At 34.9% G+C, this 19,749-nt stretch overlaps 1 protein-coding gene across 1 annotated transcript in view; it reads left to right on the top strand.

The window, feature by feature from the left end:
- ITFG1 (integrin alpha FG-GAP repeat containing 1) overlaps nt 1-19,749 on the top strand; it is a 236,301-nt gene that overhangs the window by 98,163 nt on the left and 118,389 nt on the right. Inside the window, exons 9-10 of the mRNA XM_082676237.1 lie at nt 16,785-16,879; nt 19,110-19,282. Coding sequence (XP_082532363.1) covers nt 16,785-16,879; nt 19,110-19,282 — 268 coding nt within the window. The remainder of the gene's footprint in view (nt 1-16,784; nt 16,880-19,109; nt 19,283-19,749) is intronic.

The following is a 19,749-nucleotide window of genomic DNA, read 5'->3' as shown; positions in this document are numbered from 1 at the left end:
TCCCCTTCCTCCTTTGTTCTCTTCTCTTGGGATTTGATGACTAACTTTATTTAGTGTTGTGTTTGGATTCCTTTCTCTCTTTGTTGTGTGTATCTATTGTAGATTTTCAGTGTGCATTTACCAAGAGATTTTGATATAGCAGTCTATATATAAACAGGATTGTTTTAAATTGCTAGTCTTTTAATTTCAAATGCATTTCCAACATCCTGCATTTGTGCTTTCCTCATAGTTGCTGGTTTGGGTATCATATTTGTATTTAGATGATTCCTACCTTTACTTTATATTTGCCTTTACATGGTGCTCTCTTCCATTCCTAATTTTCTTGTTTCTAGTAGTAACCTTTTGTTTTCCACTTAGAGAATTAGTTTTAGCATTTGTTGCAGAGCTTGTCTGGTGGTGCTGAATTCTCTTAGCTTTTGCTTGTCTGCAAATCTTTTGACTTCTCCATCAAATCTAAATGAGAGCCTTGCTAGGTAGAGTGTTCTTGGTTGTAGGTTCTTACCTTTCATCACTTTAAATATATCATGCCTCTCCCTTCTGGCCTGCAGAGTTTCTGCTGAGAAATCATCCAGTAACCTTATGGGAGTTCCTTATAAGTTATTTGTTACTTTTCCCTTGTTGTTTTTAATATTTTTTCTGTCTTTAATTTTTGTCAATTTGATTACTATGTGTCTCGGTTTGTTTCTCCTTGGGTTTATCCTGCCTGGCACTCTCTTTACTTCCTGGACTTGGGTGACTGTTTCCTTTCCCATGTTAGGGAAGTTTTCAGCTATTATGTCTTCAAATATTTTCTCAGGTTCTTTTTCTCTCTCTTTTCCTTCTGGGACCCATATAATGCGAATGTTGGTGTGTTTAATGTCCCAGAGGTCTCTTAGACTGTCTTCATTTCTTTTAATTCTTTTTTTTGTAATTGGGGTATAGTTGTTTTACAGTGTTGTGTTAGTTTCTAATGTACAGCAAAGTGGAGTTCTCTGTGCTCTACAGTAGGTTCTTATTAGTTATCTATTTTATACATATTAGTGTATATATTTCAATCCCAGTCTCCCAATTCATCCCATCCCGAACCCCGAACCCCCCACTTTCCCCCCTTGGTGTCCATACATTTGTTCTCTACATCTGTGTCTCAATTTCTGCCCTGCAAACCGGTTCATCTGTACCATTTTTCTAGATTCCACATATATGTGTTAATATTATAATATTTGTTTTTCCCTTTCTGACTTACTTCATTCTGTATAATATCTTTTTTCTTTATTCTGTTCTGTGACAGTGATTTTGTGATTTTGGTTTTTTCATAAGAAGGGGTGAGCTCACATTCTTCTACTCCACCACCTGAGGCCTTTCATTAGTGCCTTATATTTAGGTCAATTCATTTTTAGTTAATTTTTGTACATGATGTGAGTTAGAGATCCAGTTGATTTCTTTGCATGTGGAAACCCAGTTACCCCAGCACCATCTATTGAAGAGACTATTATTTCCCCATCAAATGGACTTAGCATCCTTGTCAGTTGTCCATGGATATTTGTGTTTATTTCTATCTCAGTTCTGTTCCATGGGTCTATGTGTCTGTCCTTATGCCAGTACCATATTATGGTGTTTTTTGTTTTAATTGATATATAATTGACATATGACATTGTATTAGTTTTAGGTGTACAACATAATGATTTGAGATATATATATATATATATATATATATATATATATATATACACACACATAAGAGCTTTTAAGATCTACTCTCTAAGCAACTTTCAGGTAAACAATACAATATTGTTAACTATGGTCACCATGCTGCACATTACGTTCCCAGGACTTATTTATAACTGCAAGTTTATACCTTTTGAGCACCTTCATCCATTTCACACATCCCCCACCTCTTGCAACCACCAAACTGTTCTCTGTATCTCTGAGTTCAGCTTTCTTTTAGATTCCACATGTAAGTGAGATCATATGGTATTTGTCTTTCTCCATCTGACTTATTTCACTTAGCATAATGCCCTCCAGGTCCAACCATGTTGTTGGAAATGGCAGAAATTCCTTCTTTTTATAGCTGAAAAGTATTTTATTGTATATACGGTAAGTCCGCTACATATGAACCTTCTCGTTGCAAACTTTCAAAGATGCGAACGTGTGTTTGCATGTCCAGTCATGTAAGTTGGTTCATGTGTTTGGCATACATTGTCATGTACATACATCCTCTACAAGTGGTTGTGCTTTTGTGTACTCTACTATACAGTACTGTATAGAGTACAGTAAGTAGTACAGTACCATTATTTCAAGACCAGGATGTCTGGAAGCAAACATAAAAGCAATGGTGATGTAGCTGGTACTGCTAAGAAGCACCAAGCAATATCATTGGAAACAAAAGTGAAAATAATTAAGAGAGTGGAGCTAGGCAAAAAGATGGCAGACATCACTCATTCTCATAACATGTATTGTTCAACCATTGGCACGATTCTAAAGAACAAGAACAAGATCATAGAACATGTGACGTCTGCTGTGCCAATGATGTCGACAATAATATCAAAGAAGCATGGAAAAGTGATGGAGGAGATGGAGAAACTTCTCAGTATATGGATGCAGGATCAGCATCAGCGTCAAGTCCTGCTCAGCTTAATGCTGATTCAAGAGAAAGCTAAAAGCTTTTATGAAGACTTGAAGAAGAAACACAGTGAAGAATCAGAGGGCGCATCTTTTAATGCCAGCCATGGCTGGTTTAATCGGTTCAAGGCTAGAGACAACCTTCACAACATAAAAGTACCTTCACAACATAAAAGTAAGTGGTGAAGCAGCGAAAGCATGTATTTACCCAAGCAGGTTTTTAATGTCGATGAGACAGCACTGTACTGGAAGAGGATGCCAGATTGAAGTTACATCAGTAAGGAGGAAAAGTTGATGCCAGGCTATAAAGCAGCAAAGAATAGGCTAACTCTGTTGTTTGGTGGCAGTGCTTCTGGTGATAGGCAGATGAAGCCTTTCTTAGTTTATCATTCAGAGAACCCAAGAGCCCTTTAAAACATAGCCAAGGGCTCTCTTCCTGTTGTGTGGAAGAGTATCCCCAAAGCCTGGCCTGCACAGGCCATTTTCCAGGACTGGTTTTTCCACTACTTCATCCTGGAGGTAGAGAAATATTGCTTAGAGAAGGATGTCCCATTCAACATTCTTTTGCTACTCAACAGTTCTCCAGGCCAGACCCTATTCATGGACTGCTTTCATCCCAACATCAAAGTTGTGCATCTGCCACCGAATACTACGTCGCTCATCCAGCCTATGGACCAGGGAGTTAATAGCAACTTTCAAGAAATACTATTTATGTCACACTTTTAGTCAGGCAGTAAAGGCGAGTGATAAATCAGGAACAACCTTGTGACAGTTTTGGAAGGACTATAACATCTACAAGGCCATAAAAAACACTGACTTTTCTTGGCATGAGGTTAAGGCCATCACCATGAATGGACTTTGGAAGAACCTTTGCCGGCAGTTTGTTCACGATTTTTGTGCATTTGAGAAGGTGGATGAGGAGTCCAAAGAGGTCTTCAGCAACTTAGTGAACGTCAGCAAGAAGCTGGAGCTAGATCTGCGAGAGGACAACTTCCCTGAACTCCTTGCTGTGCAACACAAGAAGCTTACTAATGAAGACCTGATAGAATTGGAGGCTCAGAGAAAGGACGAAGAGAGACAAGAGGAAGAAGAAGTAACTGAAGAACTGACGAGATTCACGACGGAGGTAACAGCAAGGGGATTTTCTTCACTTGAGGAGGCACTGTTAGTTTTTGAGGCACAGGACCTGAATGCAGAACGGTACACAATAGTTGTGCAGCCATTTAGAATGCAATCCAGTGCTACCATGTCATCTGTGAGGAGAAAAAAGAGCTACTACTCAGACATCACTGGATCGTTTTTTCAAGAGGGTAGATCGAATTGAATCCAGCATGGAACCAGAACCTGTGCCATCAACATCAGGTGTGACTGAAATTGCAGCTTGCCCTCCATCTCCTATTGCTGACGATCCTTCAGCTCTCCTATCTCCCACCTCCTCTCCCTCCTCCAGTCAGTAACTCTTCTTGCCTGTTCACTTGATGCCAGCCTCTGTGTGCTAGCTGTTGTACTGTGCTACTGTACTTTTCAAGGTACTGTACTGTAAGATTAAAAATGTTTTCTTTGTTTTTCTGTTTCTTTGTTTTTTATGTTATTATTGTGTGAAAATTACTATAAACTTATTACAGTACAGTACTATTTAACTGATTGTGTTAGTTGGGTACCTAGGCTAACTTTGTTGGGCTTATACAGTCGTGCTCTCAGACGGAACTCATTCGTATGTAGGGGACTTACTATAATAAATACTGGTGTGTAATTATTTTCCCTTTTTGTCTTTATCTGACTTTCGTATCAGGATAATGTTGGCCTCATAGAATGAATTATAAAGTGTTCTCTCATCTTCTGTTTTCTGAAAGAGTTTGAGAATATGGTGCTAATTCTTCTTTAAATACTAATTTAAATCCAGAGAAGCTATCTGCTTGGATTTCTTAGTTGTGAAATTTTTGTGAAATTAATGATTCAATCTTTTTACTCGTTATAGATCTGTTGAGATTTTCTACCTCTTCTTGAGTCAGATTGGTAATTTGTGTGTTTCTAAGAATTTGTCCATTTCATCTAGATTATCTGATTTCTTGGCATTACAGTTTTTTAAACTATTCTCTTATACTGCTTTTTATTTCTTTAAAGGCAGCAATTATGTACCCACTTTCATTCCTGATGTTAGTGATTTGCATCTTTGCTCTTTTTCCTTTTTCAGTCTAGCTACAGGTTTGTAAATTCTTTTGATGTTTTCAAAATAGCAACTTTTAGTTTTATTGATTCTCTTTTCTATCCTCTCTTTTCTTTATCTACACTATAGTTATTACTATTTTCTTTCTTTTTCTTGCTTTAGGTTTAGTTCACTTTTTTTCTAATTCATCAAGGTATATACTTAATTCATTGATTTCAGATCTTTCTTACTTTTTAATGTAGGCATTAAATTTACAGCTATTTCAAGCGATTAAAAGCCATGGAGGAACCTTAAATGCATATTACTAAGTGAAAGAAGCCAATCAGAAAAGGCTACATATTGTACAGTTCCAATTATATGGCATTCTGGAAAAGGCAAAACTATAGGAGACAGTAAAAAAGATCAGTGATTGCCAGGATTGGGGGATGGAGGGATGAATTGGCAGAGCACCAAGGATTATTAGGACAGTGAAAATACGCTGTATGATATCATAATGATGGCTACATGTCATTATACATTTGTCGAAACTCATAGAATGTACACCAAGACTGAACCCTAATGTAAACTATGGGCTTTGGGTAATTATGGTGTGTAGGATCATCAAGTGTCACAAATGTACCACTCTAAAGGGAGATGTTGATAATGGGGGAGGCTATGAACGTGTGAGGGCAAGAGATATATTAACTATATCTTCCCCTCGATTTTGCTGTGAACCTGAAACTACTCTTTTTTAAAAAGTCTCAATTTAAACAAACAAATAAATAAATAATTTACAGATATAATTACCTCTGAGCCCTGCTTTCACTGTATCCCATAACTTTGAATACGTTGTCTTTTTATTTTCATTCATCTCATTAACTGTTTTCTAATTTCCCTTTTGGTTCTTCTTTGACCCATTAATTATTTGCAAGTATGTCATTTAATTTTCATGTATTTGTGAATATTTGTTTCATTCTGGTATTGAATTCTAGCTTCATTTCATTGCAGCCAGAGAATATACTATGTATGATTTCAGTTTTATTAAATTTATTGAGACTTGTTTTGTGGAATAACTTTTGATCTACCCTGGAGAATGTTCCATGTGCACCTGAGGGGAATGTACATTCTGCTGTTGTTGATCAGTGTTTTATACATGTCAATTAGGTCTAGTCGGCTTTTTAGTGTTGTTTAAGTACTCTATTTTCTTTTTAATCTTCTGTCTAGATGTTCTGCATTACAGAAAGTGGGGTATTGAAGTCTCCAACTATTATTGTAGAACTCTGTTTCTCCTTTCAGTTCTGTGAGTGATTGATTCATATACTTTGAGGCTCTGCTTTTTGGTGTATATATGCTTACATTTGTTATATCTTCTTGATGAATTGACCCTTTTGTCAATATATAATGTCCTTTTTTGTCTCTTGCCAGTTTTTTTTACTTAAAGTTTATTTTCTCTGATACTAAGGTGGCATCCCCAGCTCACTTTGGTTACTATTTGCATGGAATATCTTTTTCAGTTCTTTCACTTTCAACCTATTTGTGACTTTGGATCTACACCGTGTCTCTTGTAAATAGCTTATAAATAGACCTCTTTTTTTTTTAATCCATTCTGCCAGTCTCTGCCTTTTGATTGGAGAGTTTAATCCATGAAGAAATGTCCTCATTTCTTTCTTTTTGTTAGTTGACTTGTAGTGAACTATTTTGCTTCCCTTCTCATATTCTTCTGCATATATTTTGTAGATTTTGTGTGTTTGTGTTACCATGGGGATTACATTTAAGAACCTAAGACTTCCCTGGAGGTCCATTGGTTAAGACTTTGCCTTCCAAAGCAGGGGGTGTGGGTTTGATCCCTGGTCAAGGAGTTAAGATCCCACATGCCTTGAAGCCAAAAAAACAAAAACATGAAACAGGAGCAATATTGTAACAAATTCAATAAAGACTTTAAAAGACTTAACCTCTTGGTACCTGTTTCTTCTCTGTTAAATGGGGGAAATAGTATAGGATAATAACACAATAGGGGTTTTATGAAGTTTAAAGGAGATAATACAAGTATAAAACTTATAACAATGTTTTGAACATAGTAAACACTCAATTCTACCATTCAGAATGGCCATTATCAAAAAATCTAGAAAGAGTAAATGCTGGAAAGAGTGTGGTAAAAAGGGAACCCTCCTGCACTGTTGGTGTGAATGTAAACTGATAGAACCACTATGGAGAACAGTATGGAGGTTCCTTAAAAAACTAAAAACAGAACTACCATATGACCCAGCAATCCCACTACTTGAGAATAATCTAATCCAACCTTCTCTTCACCCTCTTCCCAGCTTCTAAAAGTAAAATAAACAAGGCATTGCCACATAAGAATATTTAGGAGACATTTCTACCATCCTTTACCCACTGATGAGTGGGCTGATTTTGGCCTCTTCACCTGTTACCTCTTCACTCACTAAAACAGTTGGCTTTTACCTCTATCCACATAATAGAGCAGGAGGATCTCAGAACAGGAAGTTGAATAAATACATCATTAGTTTGCTTTATATCCTTAATTAGGAAAAGAATTATTAAAACATAGTAGTCAAAGAATCAGTATATTCAACAAAGCAGAAAAGCATCAGTAGATGGTATCCTGGAGACATTATTGAAACCTGATGGATATTTAGGTGCTAAAATTGACAATGAAAAATATTTTATCATTTCAAAAAGAACAGTTATTAGACTTGCAAGAGAAAAAGAAGTCATCATGAAAGTTCTATTTCATGACCAGCTACTCACAAAGCCTAAACCTATGTTAAAACAAATTCAGTTAACTTTCTATATCCTTGACCCCACCTCAAAATTTCCAGCATTACCAGGTCTGTTAGGAACCAGCAGCATCTTATTAAAGAACTACAATATTTCCGTTCTGATCATGTTCATATTCCTTCACAATATGTGTTTCTTACCACTGAGTTCTGTTAAGGCCCTGGCACTCTGTAGACTCGTCTTTAATCACCTAAGTATATTAATATATATTTATATGAGCATAACTTGAAAGTCAACCTGGATGCTATTTAAAATCTGAAGAAAAATAAGCAAACTTATATATGTATTCATAAATCTGCAGTTTATGTTATTTAAAAATGAATATTTTGAAGAAAGGAAATTTGTACCTTCCAGATGATAAGGTGACATGTTCTTCTTTTCCTGTGTGTGTATATGTGTGTTTTATAGCACCTGTTTCTTATTGTCACAGTTTGGTTCATGAGCATTGAAAAAAAAAGAAATCAAACATTTCCATGCATGCCCCCTATTTTTTTATACTATTCATCATTTATTTTAAAAGTCTGAATTTTATTTCCCCAAAGAATCTAATCTGGCTGCTGTAATGTAATCGTTTTTATATCATATTCAATGTATTTCTGTGCCAATAATGTCTCTTACATTAAGGATGTGTTCTTCGGGAAAATACTAAGTGATATACTTCATATACTGTAAGTTCCCTACATACGAACGAGTTCCATTCTAAGAAGACATTATTGATAAGTCTAATATGTTCGTAAGTCCAACAAAGTTAGCCTAGGTACCCAACTAACACAATCGGCTATATACTACTGTACTGTAATAGGTTTATAATACTTTTCACACCAATAATTATATAAAAACAAACAAAAAATAAACATTTTTAATCTTACAGTACAGTACCTTGAAAAGTACAGTAGTACAGTACAACAGCTGGCGTACAGGGGCTGGCATTGAGTGAACAGGCAAGAAGAGTTACTGACTGGAGGAGGGAGAGGAGCTGGGAGATGGTAGAGCTGAAGGATCCTCAGCAAAAGGAGACAGACGGCAAGCTGCAATTTCACCCACGCCTGACATTGATAGAATACATGTTCGCATCTTTGAAAGTTCACAACTTGAAGGTTCATGTAGGGGACTTACTGTATTATAGTGGAAGTGAACAGGAAATTTTTTTTTAGTATGTGTATTTCCAATTTTATATTAATGAATAACAAAAAATATAGAATATATGAATACATTTTCTGTCATATGTCTCGCATGTCTCTTGACAAATGTAATGGAAAAGCTGTTACTTCTACCTACATTCTGGGTCCATTTTGGCAAGAAATGCAGTTTTAGAAACTCTGTATAGATATCTTTCAGCATTGGGTCCCATATTTTAAAAGTTAAAGAAAGCCTTGAATTCTGTTTAGAACCTTCTGCCATTAATTAGTTGTGTGACTTGTAATATTTATATCTTGTGTATGCTATAGCCATCCATGAGTAAATTTTCCAGATGGTGGAAGGAGTCATTTTGACTTATTCCCCATTTGAGCTGTCATGATGTGTTCTACTCTATAATTCAGAAATCACTGATTTATTTTTATTATTGAACTCAGAGTTCCAGGTTATAGATCAAAATATTTAGCCATCTACTTACAGTTTTTTTCCACCATCTGTGGAGTAACATTCGTCAAATCCTGAATTATTGCTTTCATTTTTCATGATCAAATGTTTCAGTGTTTCCTGCTGGAAGCATTACAGTGAGTCCTGGAAGTGAGCACTCTGAAGAAAAAGCCCTCTATTCTTCTGGGAGTTATGCTTTTTTACTCTCTTGCCCACCTACCCACACAGAGTATACCACTGTCCTAAGTACACACAGCATACCACAAGTGATAGAAGGAGTATATAGGGATAATATACTCCTTTATGATTGTTTACTGCTGTGTCATTTTCCCCAGGTTATTTCCCCCACATTTCATTCTCACAATGACCCCTTTCTGTGGCCAAATTATGTTCCTATTGATCATTTTACAGATAAAGATAAATAATATAAGAGAAATTGAGTTTCTTTTCTGAAAATGATAGATCATTCAGTAAGTGGTGTGAGACAACTGGATATATCCATCTGTTAAAAAGTCATAACTCACATCATAAGCTAAAATAAATTCCAGGTGATTCTAAGACTTCAAAGTAAAAGTAATGTCCCAAAGTACTGTGAATTGGAAAAGCCTTACTAAGTTGTTAGCAATACCTAGAAACTGTAAAGGAAAGTGTTAGTAAACCACAGACAAAATAATAATTTTCTTAATGTTAAAAGGATTCCTACAAATTAGCAGCAGGACAAAAAAAAAGACCAACAAAGAGTGTTCTGCCCATGTTCTCTTCCAGGAGTTTTTTGGTTTCAGGTCTTACATTTAGGTCTTTAATCCATTTTGAGTTTGTTTTTATAAATGGTGTGAGGAAATATTCTAATCTTGTTCTTTTATATATAGCTGTCCAGTTTTCCCATTACCACTTACTGGAGAGACTTTTTTTTTCCATTGTATATTCTTACATCCTTTGTCGTAGGTTAATTGACCATGGATAGGTGGGTTTATTTCTGGGTTCTCTATTCTGTTCCATTTATCTGTGTGTCTTTTTATTGTGCACTATCATGCTATTTTGATTACTGTAGCTTTATAGTATAGTCTGAAGTCAGGGAGCGTGATGCCTCCACCTTTCTTCTTTTTTCTCAAGATTGCTTTGGTAATTCAGGGTCTTTTGTGGTTCCATATGAATTTTAGGATTATTTGTTCTAGTTCTGTGAAAAATGTCATGGGTATTTTGATAGGGATTGTGTTAACTCTGTAGATTGCTTTGGGTAGTATGGATATCTTAATATTAATTCTTCCAGTCTAAGTGCACGAGGCGTGATAGGGATATGGAATTAAGAGACACAAACTACTATGTGTAAAATAATTAATCAACAAAGATATATTGTACAGCACAGGAAAATAGAGCCTTTTTTTGGCAATAACTTTAAATGGAGTAAAATCTATAAAAATACTCAATCACTGTTGTACACCTGAAATTAATATAATATTGTAAATCCACTATGCTTCAATTTTAAAAAGACAAACACCATAATTAGTAAGAAAACTAAAACCACAATGAAATACCATTTTCATTAATCAGAGTGGCAAAAATCAAAATATTTGATAATTTGCTTATTGGTGCAACCTTTCTGGCAAAGTTTTTCAAAGTGTGGTCCAAAGTATGGATCCCAAGGGGTGGGGAGAGGTTTTCTTGCAACTCTTTCAGGGGGTCCACAAGATCAAAATTACCTTCATAAGAACACTGAGATATTATTTGCCTTTTTCACCCTGTTGACTGATGATGATATGAAAGCAGTGGTGTGTAAAGCTGCTGCCATTTGGCACAAATCAAAACAGTGGCACCAAACTTTATTACCATTCATTGTATTCTTCACCACCATATACTCACAGTATTAAAATAAAGAAGGAAGAGAAAGAAAAAGAAAATAAGAAAAATAGTTTCTCTTAAGAGTGTTTATTGATGAAGCAAAAAATATTAATTTTATTTGATCTCAACCCTTGACTACACACCTTTTTAATACTGTCAGGAAACAAGACGTATGCATAAAACACTTCTGCACAGAGTATGGTGGTCGTCTTAATGAAAAACACTGGTGTGATTGAGTTGCAAACTGAACTAACTCCTTTTTTTTTTTTTCATGTAATACCATTTTCACCATTTTTTGCTTGAAAAACAACTGACAGACAAACTATGGTTTTTCAGACTTGGGGATTTGGTAGCCATTTTCTCTACAATGAACAAAGTGAGCTTGAGACTTCAAGAAAACAACTGATGGGAAGGTGCCAATGATAAAATTTGATCTTTCAATCAAAAATTGGAATTTGGGAAAACTTTTTATCTGCTACCATGAGCTGACAGCTTTTCAGTACCTAAAGACTTTTTTGATGAGATTGGTGGTGATATTAACGAATCTGAATTTTTTATATTGTGTAATGAAATGTTTCAGCATTTGCAAAATCTACATAACTCAATGAAACACTGTCTTCTAAATGTTTGACGTGTGATTTTACAAAGTTATACATTGGTTAAACACCCATTCAAAGTGCAAGATGGACTACTGGATTTTAATTAACAGAGTAAGAAATGTTCATTGAAACAGGTTTAGATTCTTCATTGCAAGAAATTTTTAAGCAATTGTCACTTGTTGAGTTTTGATCGTAGCATTGAAGAATATTAGAGTTATCTGAAAAGGCTGTTAAAATACTTCCTCCAACTACATATTTTCATATTTGTCAACCAAAACAACAGATTGAATACAAAAGCAGTATGAAAATCCAGGTTTTCTCTGCTAGGCCAGATAATCCCATTCTTCTCACAAAATGTCTTTGTTTTGGAAAACAGTTATTTTTCATGAAAATATTAGTTATGTTTATATGTGATATATTTATGGTTTGTATTTTCACTTAAATATATAAATATTTCTTAGTCTTAATTTCAAGTTAATACCCATAGAAATACCCACAGATATTACCCACATAAACAAAGCTTATTGGGGTCCTCAGTCTTCAAGAGTATAAAGGATTCTTGAGACTAGTTTGAAAACTGCTCCTCTATGGAGATTAAAATAAAAATTTTAATTACATACAATCATTGAATCAGTAATTTCCATTTTAGGAATTTATACTATAATCTCTCAAATATGAGATATTATATGTGCAAAGTTATTCATTGTTGGATTTTTTTGATTACCAGAAGATTGGAAACAACTCAGTGTTTGTACATCAGTAGAGAATTGGCTATATTGAGATATACCCATAAAATGTAAATGTATACTATATATGAGGCAGATATAAATTTATCACTGTGGAATGCTCTCAAAGATATATTAAATCAAAAGTTGAAGGTACCAAAAAGTGTAGTGTACACTACAATTGTACAGAATTGTATATAGTATATGTGTATGCATAGCCTGTGTGGTGAAGGATACACAAGAAAAACTGCTATGGTGGTTGCCACTGTGGAGGGGAGCTGGGGACAAGAGTAGGAAAAAGACATTTCTGAAAACCTGAATACTTCTTGAGCAGTCCTAAAAAATACAGAAGTACCTGTTCCCCAAATCCTAATATTTTAAAAATATTTTTCAGTATTTTTTTCCCCAAAAGTACATGTCTAATTACTTATTAGGAGTTAAGCCAGGTTAAAAATCTAAATCTAACTGATCTTAGTCCTACCTTCTTACCATTACATTAAAATCTCCATACACTCTCATGGAGTGGCAAGACGTTCACCAAAAACAATTATTTTATGTAGTAGTACTTGTTTCGCTGCCATAATGAGTTGACCTGCACAAGAGGTACAAAAATTTGCAAAAGGTGACTTGGATTCAGTCTCAAGAGGCTGGAGCAAGATACATACTGAGTCCTAAATGAATAGTAGAATTTGATTAGCAAAAGAAGTTTGTCGTTAATGGAGGTGCATGATTAAGACAGAAATAGGGTACGTGTAGCACCCCCTGGTGTCAGTGGAAGACCAGCGTTTCAACCAGAGGGATTATGAAAATATGCATTGCTGTGCCCTACCCTTAGAGGTTCTGATTCATTAGATCTGGACAGAGGCATAAGAATCGACATTTCTAACAAGTTCCCCAGTGATGCTGAGGCTGTGGGACTGGGAACCACACTTTGAGAATCACTGCATTAGAGAAGTTGTGGTTTACAGAGTTGATGGGTAATCTGGGGCCAGAACAATGAGCTGTAATTTGCTTAAGCCATACCACAGGTCATTTAATTTCATGAGACTGAAAATGTTATGAATGTTTAAGAGGAAACATAATATAAATGTGACCCTTTCTCTTGTATATCTTCTTCTTTGTCCTCTGCTTAATTAAAAACAAAAATTATTATACCAAAATTCATTATAATCCATTTTTATGAAGACTTTACTTTAGTGTTCTCTTGATTTTAAAATTAAAATTTTTCAGAAAATCAGTTTGACTCATTAAATCTATCTCATTAAAATTATCTGTTTTAGAAGAGAATTTCTTTTGAAATTTGGCTAAGGTTAACATCAGATGGAAATTAACATGTGTTTAGTGTGTACTTTAGTCTCTACTGGTCCGCCATTCAAAAGGCCAAATTTTATACTGCATTTTATGAAATGAGTTAATCAAAATGCCATTCCTTCTGTCACAGTTTCTGTTGAGGCTTTGAGAAGGAATTTTAGCCTTTAAGAAAACTCTAGATATATAATGGGCTGAAGTTCTGAGGAGAAGGCAGTCCGTAGTTAATAATTCCTGGGACTTCTTTAAGGAATGTGTGCCAAGTTCACAGACTGGTACCTCTGTCAGCATGACATTCCTCTTAGTCTCATTGTTTTTCAGAGAATTTGCTTATTACTAGTTCCTAGCCTTGTGCCTCTGCCTCATGTGAAACTGATTTTTCTGAAACTACTTCCTTCTGTAGGTATAATAACTTATTGGAAAAGTAAAAGATTCCTGTAGTCCGAGGTTAAAAAAAAAAAAAAAGATACGCAGATTGTAAAAGGCTATGAAAATATTCTAGGGACTTCCCTGGTGGCACAGTGGTTAAGATTCCACCTGCCAATGCAGGGGACCACCGGTTCGAGCCCTGGTCCGGGAAGATCCCACATGCCACAGAGCAACTAAGCCTGTGCGCCACAACTGCTCATCCTGCTCTCTAGAGCCCATGAGCCACAACTACTGAGGCTGCGAGCCACAACGACTGAGCCTGCGTGCCACAACTACTGAAGCCCATGCGCCTAGAGCCCGTGCTCCACAACAAGAGAAGCCACCGCAATGAGAAGCCTGCACACCGCTACTAAGAGTAGCCCCAATCACTGCAACTAGAGAAAGCCCGCGCACAGCAACGAAGACCAATGCAGCCAAAAATAAAGAAAAATAAATAAATAAATAAATTTATTTAAAAGAAAAAACCTATAAAAATTTTTTTTAGAAAAAGAAAATATTCTAGATTAAAGAAGGCTAAAAATAACGACTACATGTAATTCCTACTCCTAGACTGGATCCTGTGTTAGAGGGGCAAAAATGCTACAAATGACATTATTACGTCAATGGACAAAATTACAATATAGTACAATAGATAAAAGTATCTGTGTGAATTGATAGTTGTACTGTGGTTAAGAGAATATCTCTATTCCTAGGAAATACACACTCAAGTATTTAGGGGTAAAGGGCTATAATGTATATAATTATGGTTCAGAAAAAAACTGATTTCACAGATCAAATAAATGGGGTAAAATGTTAATAGGTCAATCTGGTTAAAGTGTTTACAGGAATTCTTTTACTATGTTTATTATTGCAATTTTAAGTTTATTTACAAATAAAAAGTTTTTTTTTTAAACATGCAGAAAAGTGTAACATGTAAGATTTAAAAGTTTGTTGCCTTTAAGAGAGAAAATTTCCTTTGCGTGTGAAGTGGGGCTCTCAGAAAGCTTTTCTGCCACTTACCCTAAACATCAAAAAAATAGCACTTAGAGTCAGCACAAGGAGCACATTCTCTGATAGAGTTCTAGATTTCTGTGACCATATCTATAAAATATTACTGATAATTCCTACTAAAAGGCATGATTATGATGTTGTGACGTGAGTTAGTTATATGTTTAACAGAAGGTTATTTGCCAGCATTAAGTATCAGCCAAGTCATGGTCAAAATAATTGTGGGAAATAGGAAACTACTCGGAAGAAAAATAAACTAGGAGAAAAGAAAAGTGTACATCAAAATCTAATCTGAGTATTTTGCCATTGGGGTAAAAATGAAGGGCAGAGACTTAGTAGTTGCTCTTCTGATTAGTCCCACATTAATTGCAGTAAAATGGTTTGGCTTTTAATGAAGTCTATGATATTACTAGAGTCTGTTTATATATCACATTTTGCATTTAATTCTCTCGGCTAGCTCCTTTTTTTTTTTTTTTAAGCTATGATATATGTTTATGCCCTTGGAAAGCCTTCTCCTTTCCAAGTATTCCTGCCTAGAGTTGCTGTTTCTCTCTCTCTCAACTTTTCACAGTAGTCCAAATGTGTATACTGTCATATTACATGTATTCTCTGTGCTCTCCATTATTAATTCAACTATTTTATTTAATGTTATACTCCTCTAAGCGTTCGTCATCACAAAGAATATTAACCATGAGGATCATAAGTAATTAAACTATGAAATTAAATGAAAGAAATTCATTTTTCACTGTGCTGTGCCTTTTACTTTTCCATGCTGAGGTCACCTTCCATTGGCTAGATTTTCATCCCACACAGCCTGAAATTTTTTTTTTCTTTGTGCATACATTATTGGAGACTTGATAGGCTTGTTATAGTTATATATCTCTCTTAATATTTAAACCTATGCAAGGATGGACTTTTTTTATTGGTAAACCTTATATATCCTTCCAAGTGAAGGTACTACCTCAGGCACATATTAAATGATAACATTAAGCCATTGCAAATAAATCAGTGATTAAAGCAACACAAAATTAGGCCCTAAATTTAAAAGCTTCATGACTACTCCATTGTGTGAATGTCCCCATAGAGATTTAGCTCTGGGACATCAAAATCTGTAAACTTCATCAGGTAGGGAACAGTAGATAGGAAGGAGCACTAGAGGAAATGACTCCAAGTTCATCAGTAACCTCATCTCTAGAAGTCTTTGCAGAACATTGTGCAGCTGTTTAAAAACCAGTCAGTTGGAAATGACGTCTGTATTCCCTTCATTTGCCTCTTTATTGATAAAAATGTATTGGTGCTTTTTAGAATCTAAGTTGCTGAAAGCTTTATAACTCTTGAATTGACGTTTATGCTGTGTAAAAGAGACTTAAAAGTATGTGTAAAGATAAATTATCTGTAAAGACATTTAAAATAAGCCACATAATAATGGGTTACTATTGCATGCTTATTTTTCTCCTGTGGCAGTGATGATAATTATGTAAATAGGTCAAAAGCTACATTTTTTCAATTGATAATTTTAACATCAAAGCCTGAAATGAGGAGTTTTTCCACCATTAGATAAATATTTAACCACAGAAGAGTGAGCAATTTAAAACAAGACATGGTCCAGGTAATAGACAGTAAGGGCCAGAATAATTTTTTTAATTGAATCACATTCACTCCAAAGCCATGCATCAGATTCCTCAGTTTATCTAGATTGATGCAGAGTTTAAACAAATAGGAAATTTAATCTGTCATACAAGAACACTATTTTGTGTCTGTTTCTTTTGGCAGATGGAGATGGAAACATGGATCACTTATTGCCAGGCTGTGAAGATAAAAACTGCCAGAAAAGTACCATTTACTTAGCAAGATCCAGAACAAAGCAGGTATATCTACTTGTTTCTTAATGTAAATAGAGTTATGTTCTTGGAAAAAAATTTCAGAGGTTAGAAGAAGTATCTGAAGAATCAGAAAAGAGAAAAACCAAAAATAAATTTACTTCCTTATTTTAACTTAATGTAATGCATTTAAATCTATTTTTATTGGTTTATTGAGAGAAAAAAGTAGTGGCATAATCATTTCTGGTTAAGAAAACCCACTCTTGATCCTGTAATTAAATGATCTGTTAGCCTTTTATATGCTGGGAATATGGTAAGACACACTGTAGCTATAATAAAGGGTTATGTAGAAGAACATCCTACCTATTTTCAAGGCTAATCTTGTTTTTATTTGTGATATCTAAATCTGTTTCATTCTCTCGTGCCGACTTTATACCTGTAGCTTGTAGATAAATAATTTAGAATCTGTTAATCACAGTGGAGGATTAATGTGGGAATGATAAGTTATGACATTGAGATTTTTTCCATATTGACAGTACCTGAATGGAAACCAGTAATATAGTAGTAGAATTAATGAGTTATATTTTCTGTTTGGGGGTAATAAATGATAGAATTACATTTTGATTTTTTTAGCCCTTATGGGTAGGAAGTATCACTTTTTATACTAAGACACTAAAGAAAACAAATCTTCCTCCAGTCAGCATTCTAAAAGCATTTAACTCTTACACCCATAACCTTTATTACCTTGAACTTTTTTAAAGTTTTGAATCATTGAAAATATTAGGTCAAGTCACACTTCATCGTTGGTTCATAGCTGTAAGTAAACCTAGTAATTATTAGCCTGTCTTCAAGTGACAGACTACTGTAAGAATATTTTCAAATTACACAGTTCTCTCTGGGCAGATAAATGTCACAGTTCTTTTTTGACTGTTAAGAACATCACATTAATGAAAAATATTTTACTTCTTAGACCTTAATACATTTACCTTAACAGAAATACTTTATCCTCATTAATAAACTATCAACCTCTTCAGAAACTTGTGAAAACTTGGCATTTTGTGAAATTTCTCATCCTCTTCCAAAACAAGACCAGCAGTTTTTTTCAGAGTCACATGAAACATTAAAACATTTTGATGCTATATAATACTCTTTTGCTTTAAGAAAGATTGAAAAATTTATTAAAGATGCAGACCAGTTTTTTAAAACGGCTCATTTTCTGTAAATTTGTCTTTGTAGTTAAGCCACTTTTTTTGCTTTTTCCTTGGCAAACTTTGCTTTCTTTGGATAACATAGAAAATGTTTGGGATATCCTATGTTCTAAACCTTTTTCAAGAGGCCACTTTTTATGTAGTCTGGCTTAGAGCTATATATATGAGTCACCTGCTTATAAGGACAAAAACATCTGTAGGCATGTTTGGCCTCCTGTCATTTCAAGCCAGCTGCACCTGCTTCTGTTTGGACATCTCCAGGTTATGTGCCAGTATCCATGCTCTTAGCTAATTATGGGCACATCTATAATTTTAATGTGATGATTTCCACTCTTCAGATTTTTAGTTTGCATTAGGTTATTAAAAGTAAAGATTGGGGCATTCACAAGAAAAAGGGATTCCAAAAGCTCATTTTGAAATGATCCTATTCTCTGTGTTCTTGTTATAATCAATATAGAGACAAAGAATTTATTTAAAATGTAGCTTCCAGCTGTTTTGGTGACAGAGCTCATTCTCTGGGGCAGGCAGAGCTTGTCAGGGCTAGTATTGTTTGGTAAGCCTCAGAGCTGCTTGGCTCTGAGAATGATGACTAAAGTCATCATCATGTATAGGAGGCAAAGCAAGAGAACAAGGGAGACTGTCATGTTCTAATTCTTCCTGAGCTGGTCCTCCGAAAGGACATCAGTATTACATGATATTGTAATTTTTTAAATATTCATTTGAGGTTGTATTTCCACTCAACACATTTTAAAATGGCAATTCAAGTATATGATTATCAGCATCAGTTCAATCCTAAGATTTTGTGGTTCTGTGAAAAACCTTCTAAGCCTCTGTGAGCTAGTTCAAAGAAAGATGACTAGTGATAAATTTTAAAGGAGATGATTTTTTTCCAAAGTGTAAGTTACCTGTTTATCAAAGTAAATTATAGTACCCTACCATTTTGTAGTGATAAAGAACTTAAATAAGGTGATGCTTACCTTGAGGACTTTTCGTGGATCATTTGTTTTACAAATGGTGAATTTTTTTCTAAAATGACTATAAAATCTGATTTTTTTTCTCTTAATCCACAGTGGGTTCCTGTCCTACAGGATTTTAGCAATAAGGGCACACTCTGGGGTTTTGTGCCATTTGTGCATGAACAACGACCAACTGAAATACCAATTCCAATTACCCTTCATATTGGAGACTACAACATGGATGGTTATCCAGATGCTCTTGCCATACTGAAGAATACATCTGGAAGGTATGGAAATTAAGTCAAATGAGAAATAGTTGTGAAATATTTTCACTGTGATACTTTGTAGCTGAATGACTCCTAAATATGGTACAGTTCCTTAAATAAGGAACACTGTGAGCTCTGAACTTCTCCCAACTGCTTAGAATACCTGTTCTTTTTCTGTTTTATAGAACAATAAAAGGCTTATTTTTCATTCAACAAAACTTGATCTTTAAAAGGTCAAAATTTTTATAAGTAAATGACTCAGTTACATTTTGAGTCTGAAGACCATGGAGGTTAAGAGTTGAGCCTAGGCTTCGCTCTCAGTCCAGCCACTTAGCACCTGTGTGACCTTGAGCAGATTACCTAAACTCCCCATCTGTAAACTGAGAGTAGTAACTGCACCTCTGTCATGGAGTTGTAGTGGAAATTACATGAGGTAAAAATAAAAAATGAGACAATTAGCAAGATACTTAGCACATGCTGACTTTACT

This window comes from Grampus griseus (genome assembly GCF_964374135.1).
Source record: "Grampus griseus genome assembly, chromosome: 19".
NCBI classification, from domain to species: Eukaryota; Metazoa; Chordata; class Mammalia; order Artiodactyla; family Delphinidae; genus Grampus; species Grampus griseus.
The sequence above is the reverse complement of the archived record's forward strand: the minus strand, read 5'-3'. Positions and strand labels throughout refer to the sequence as shown.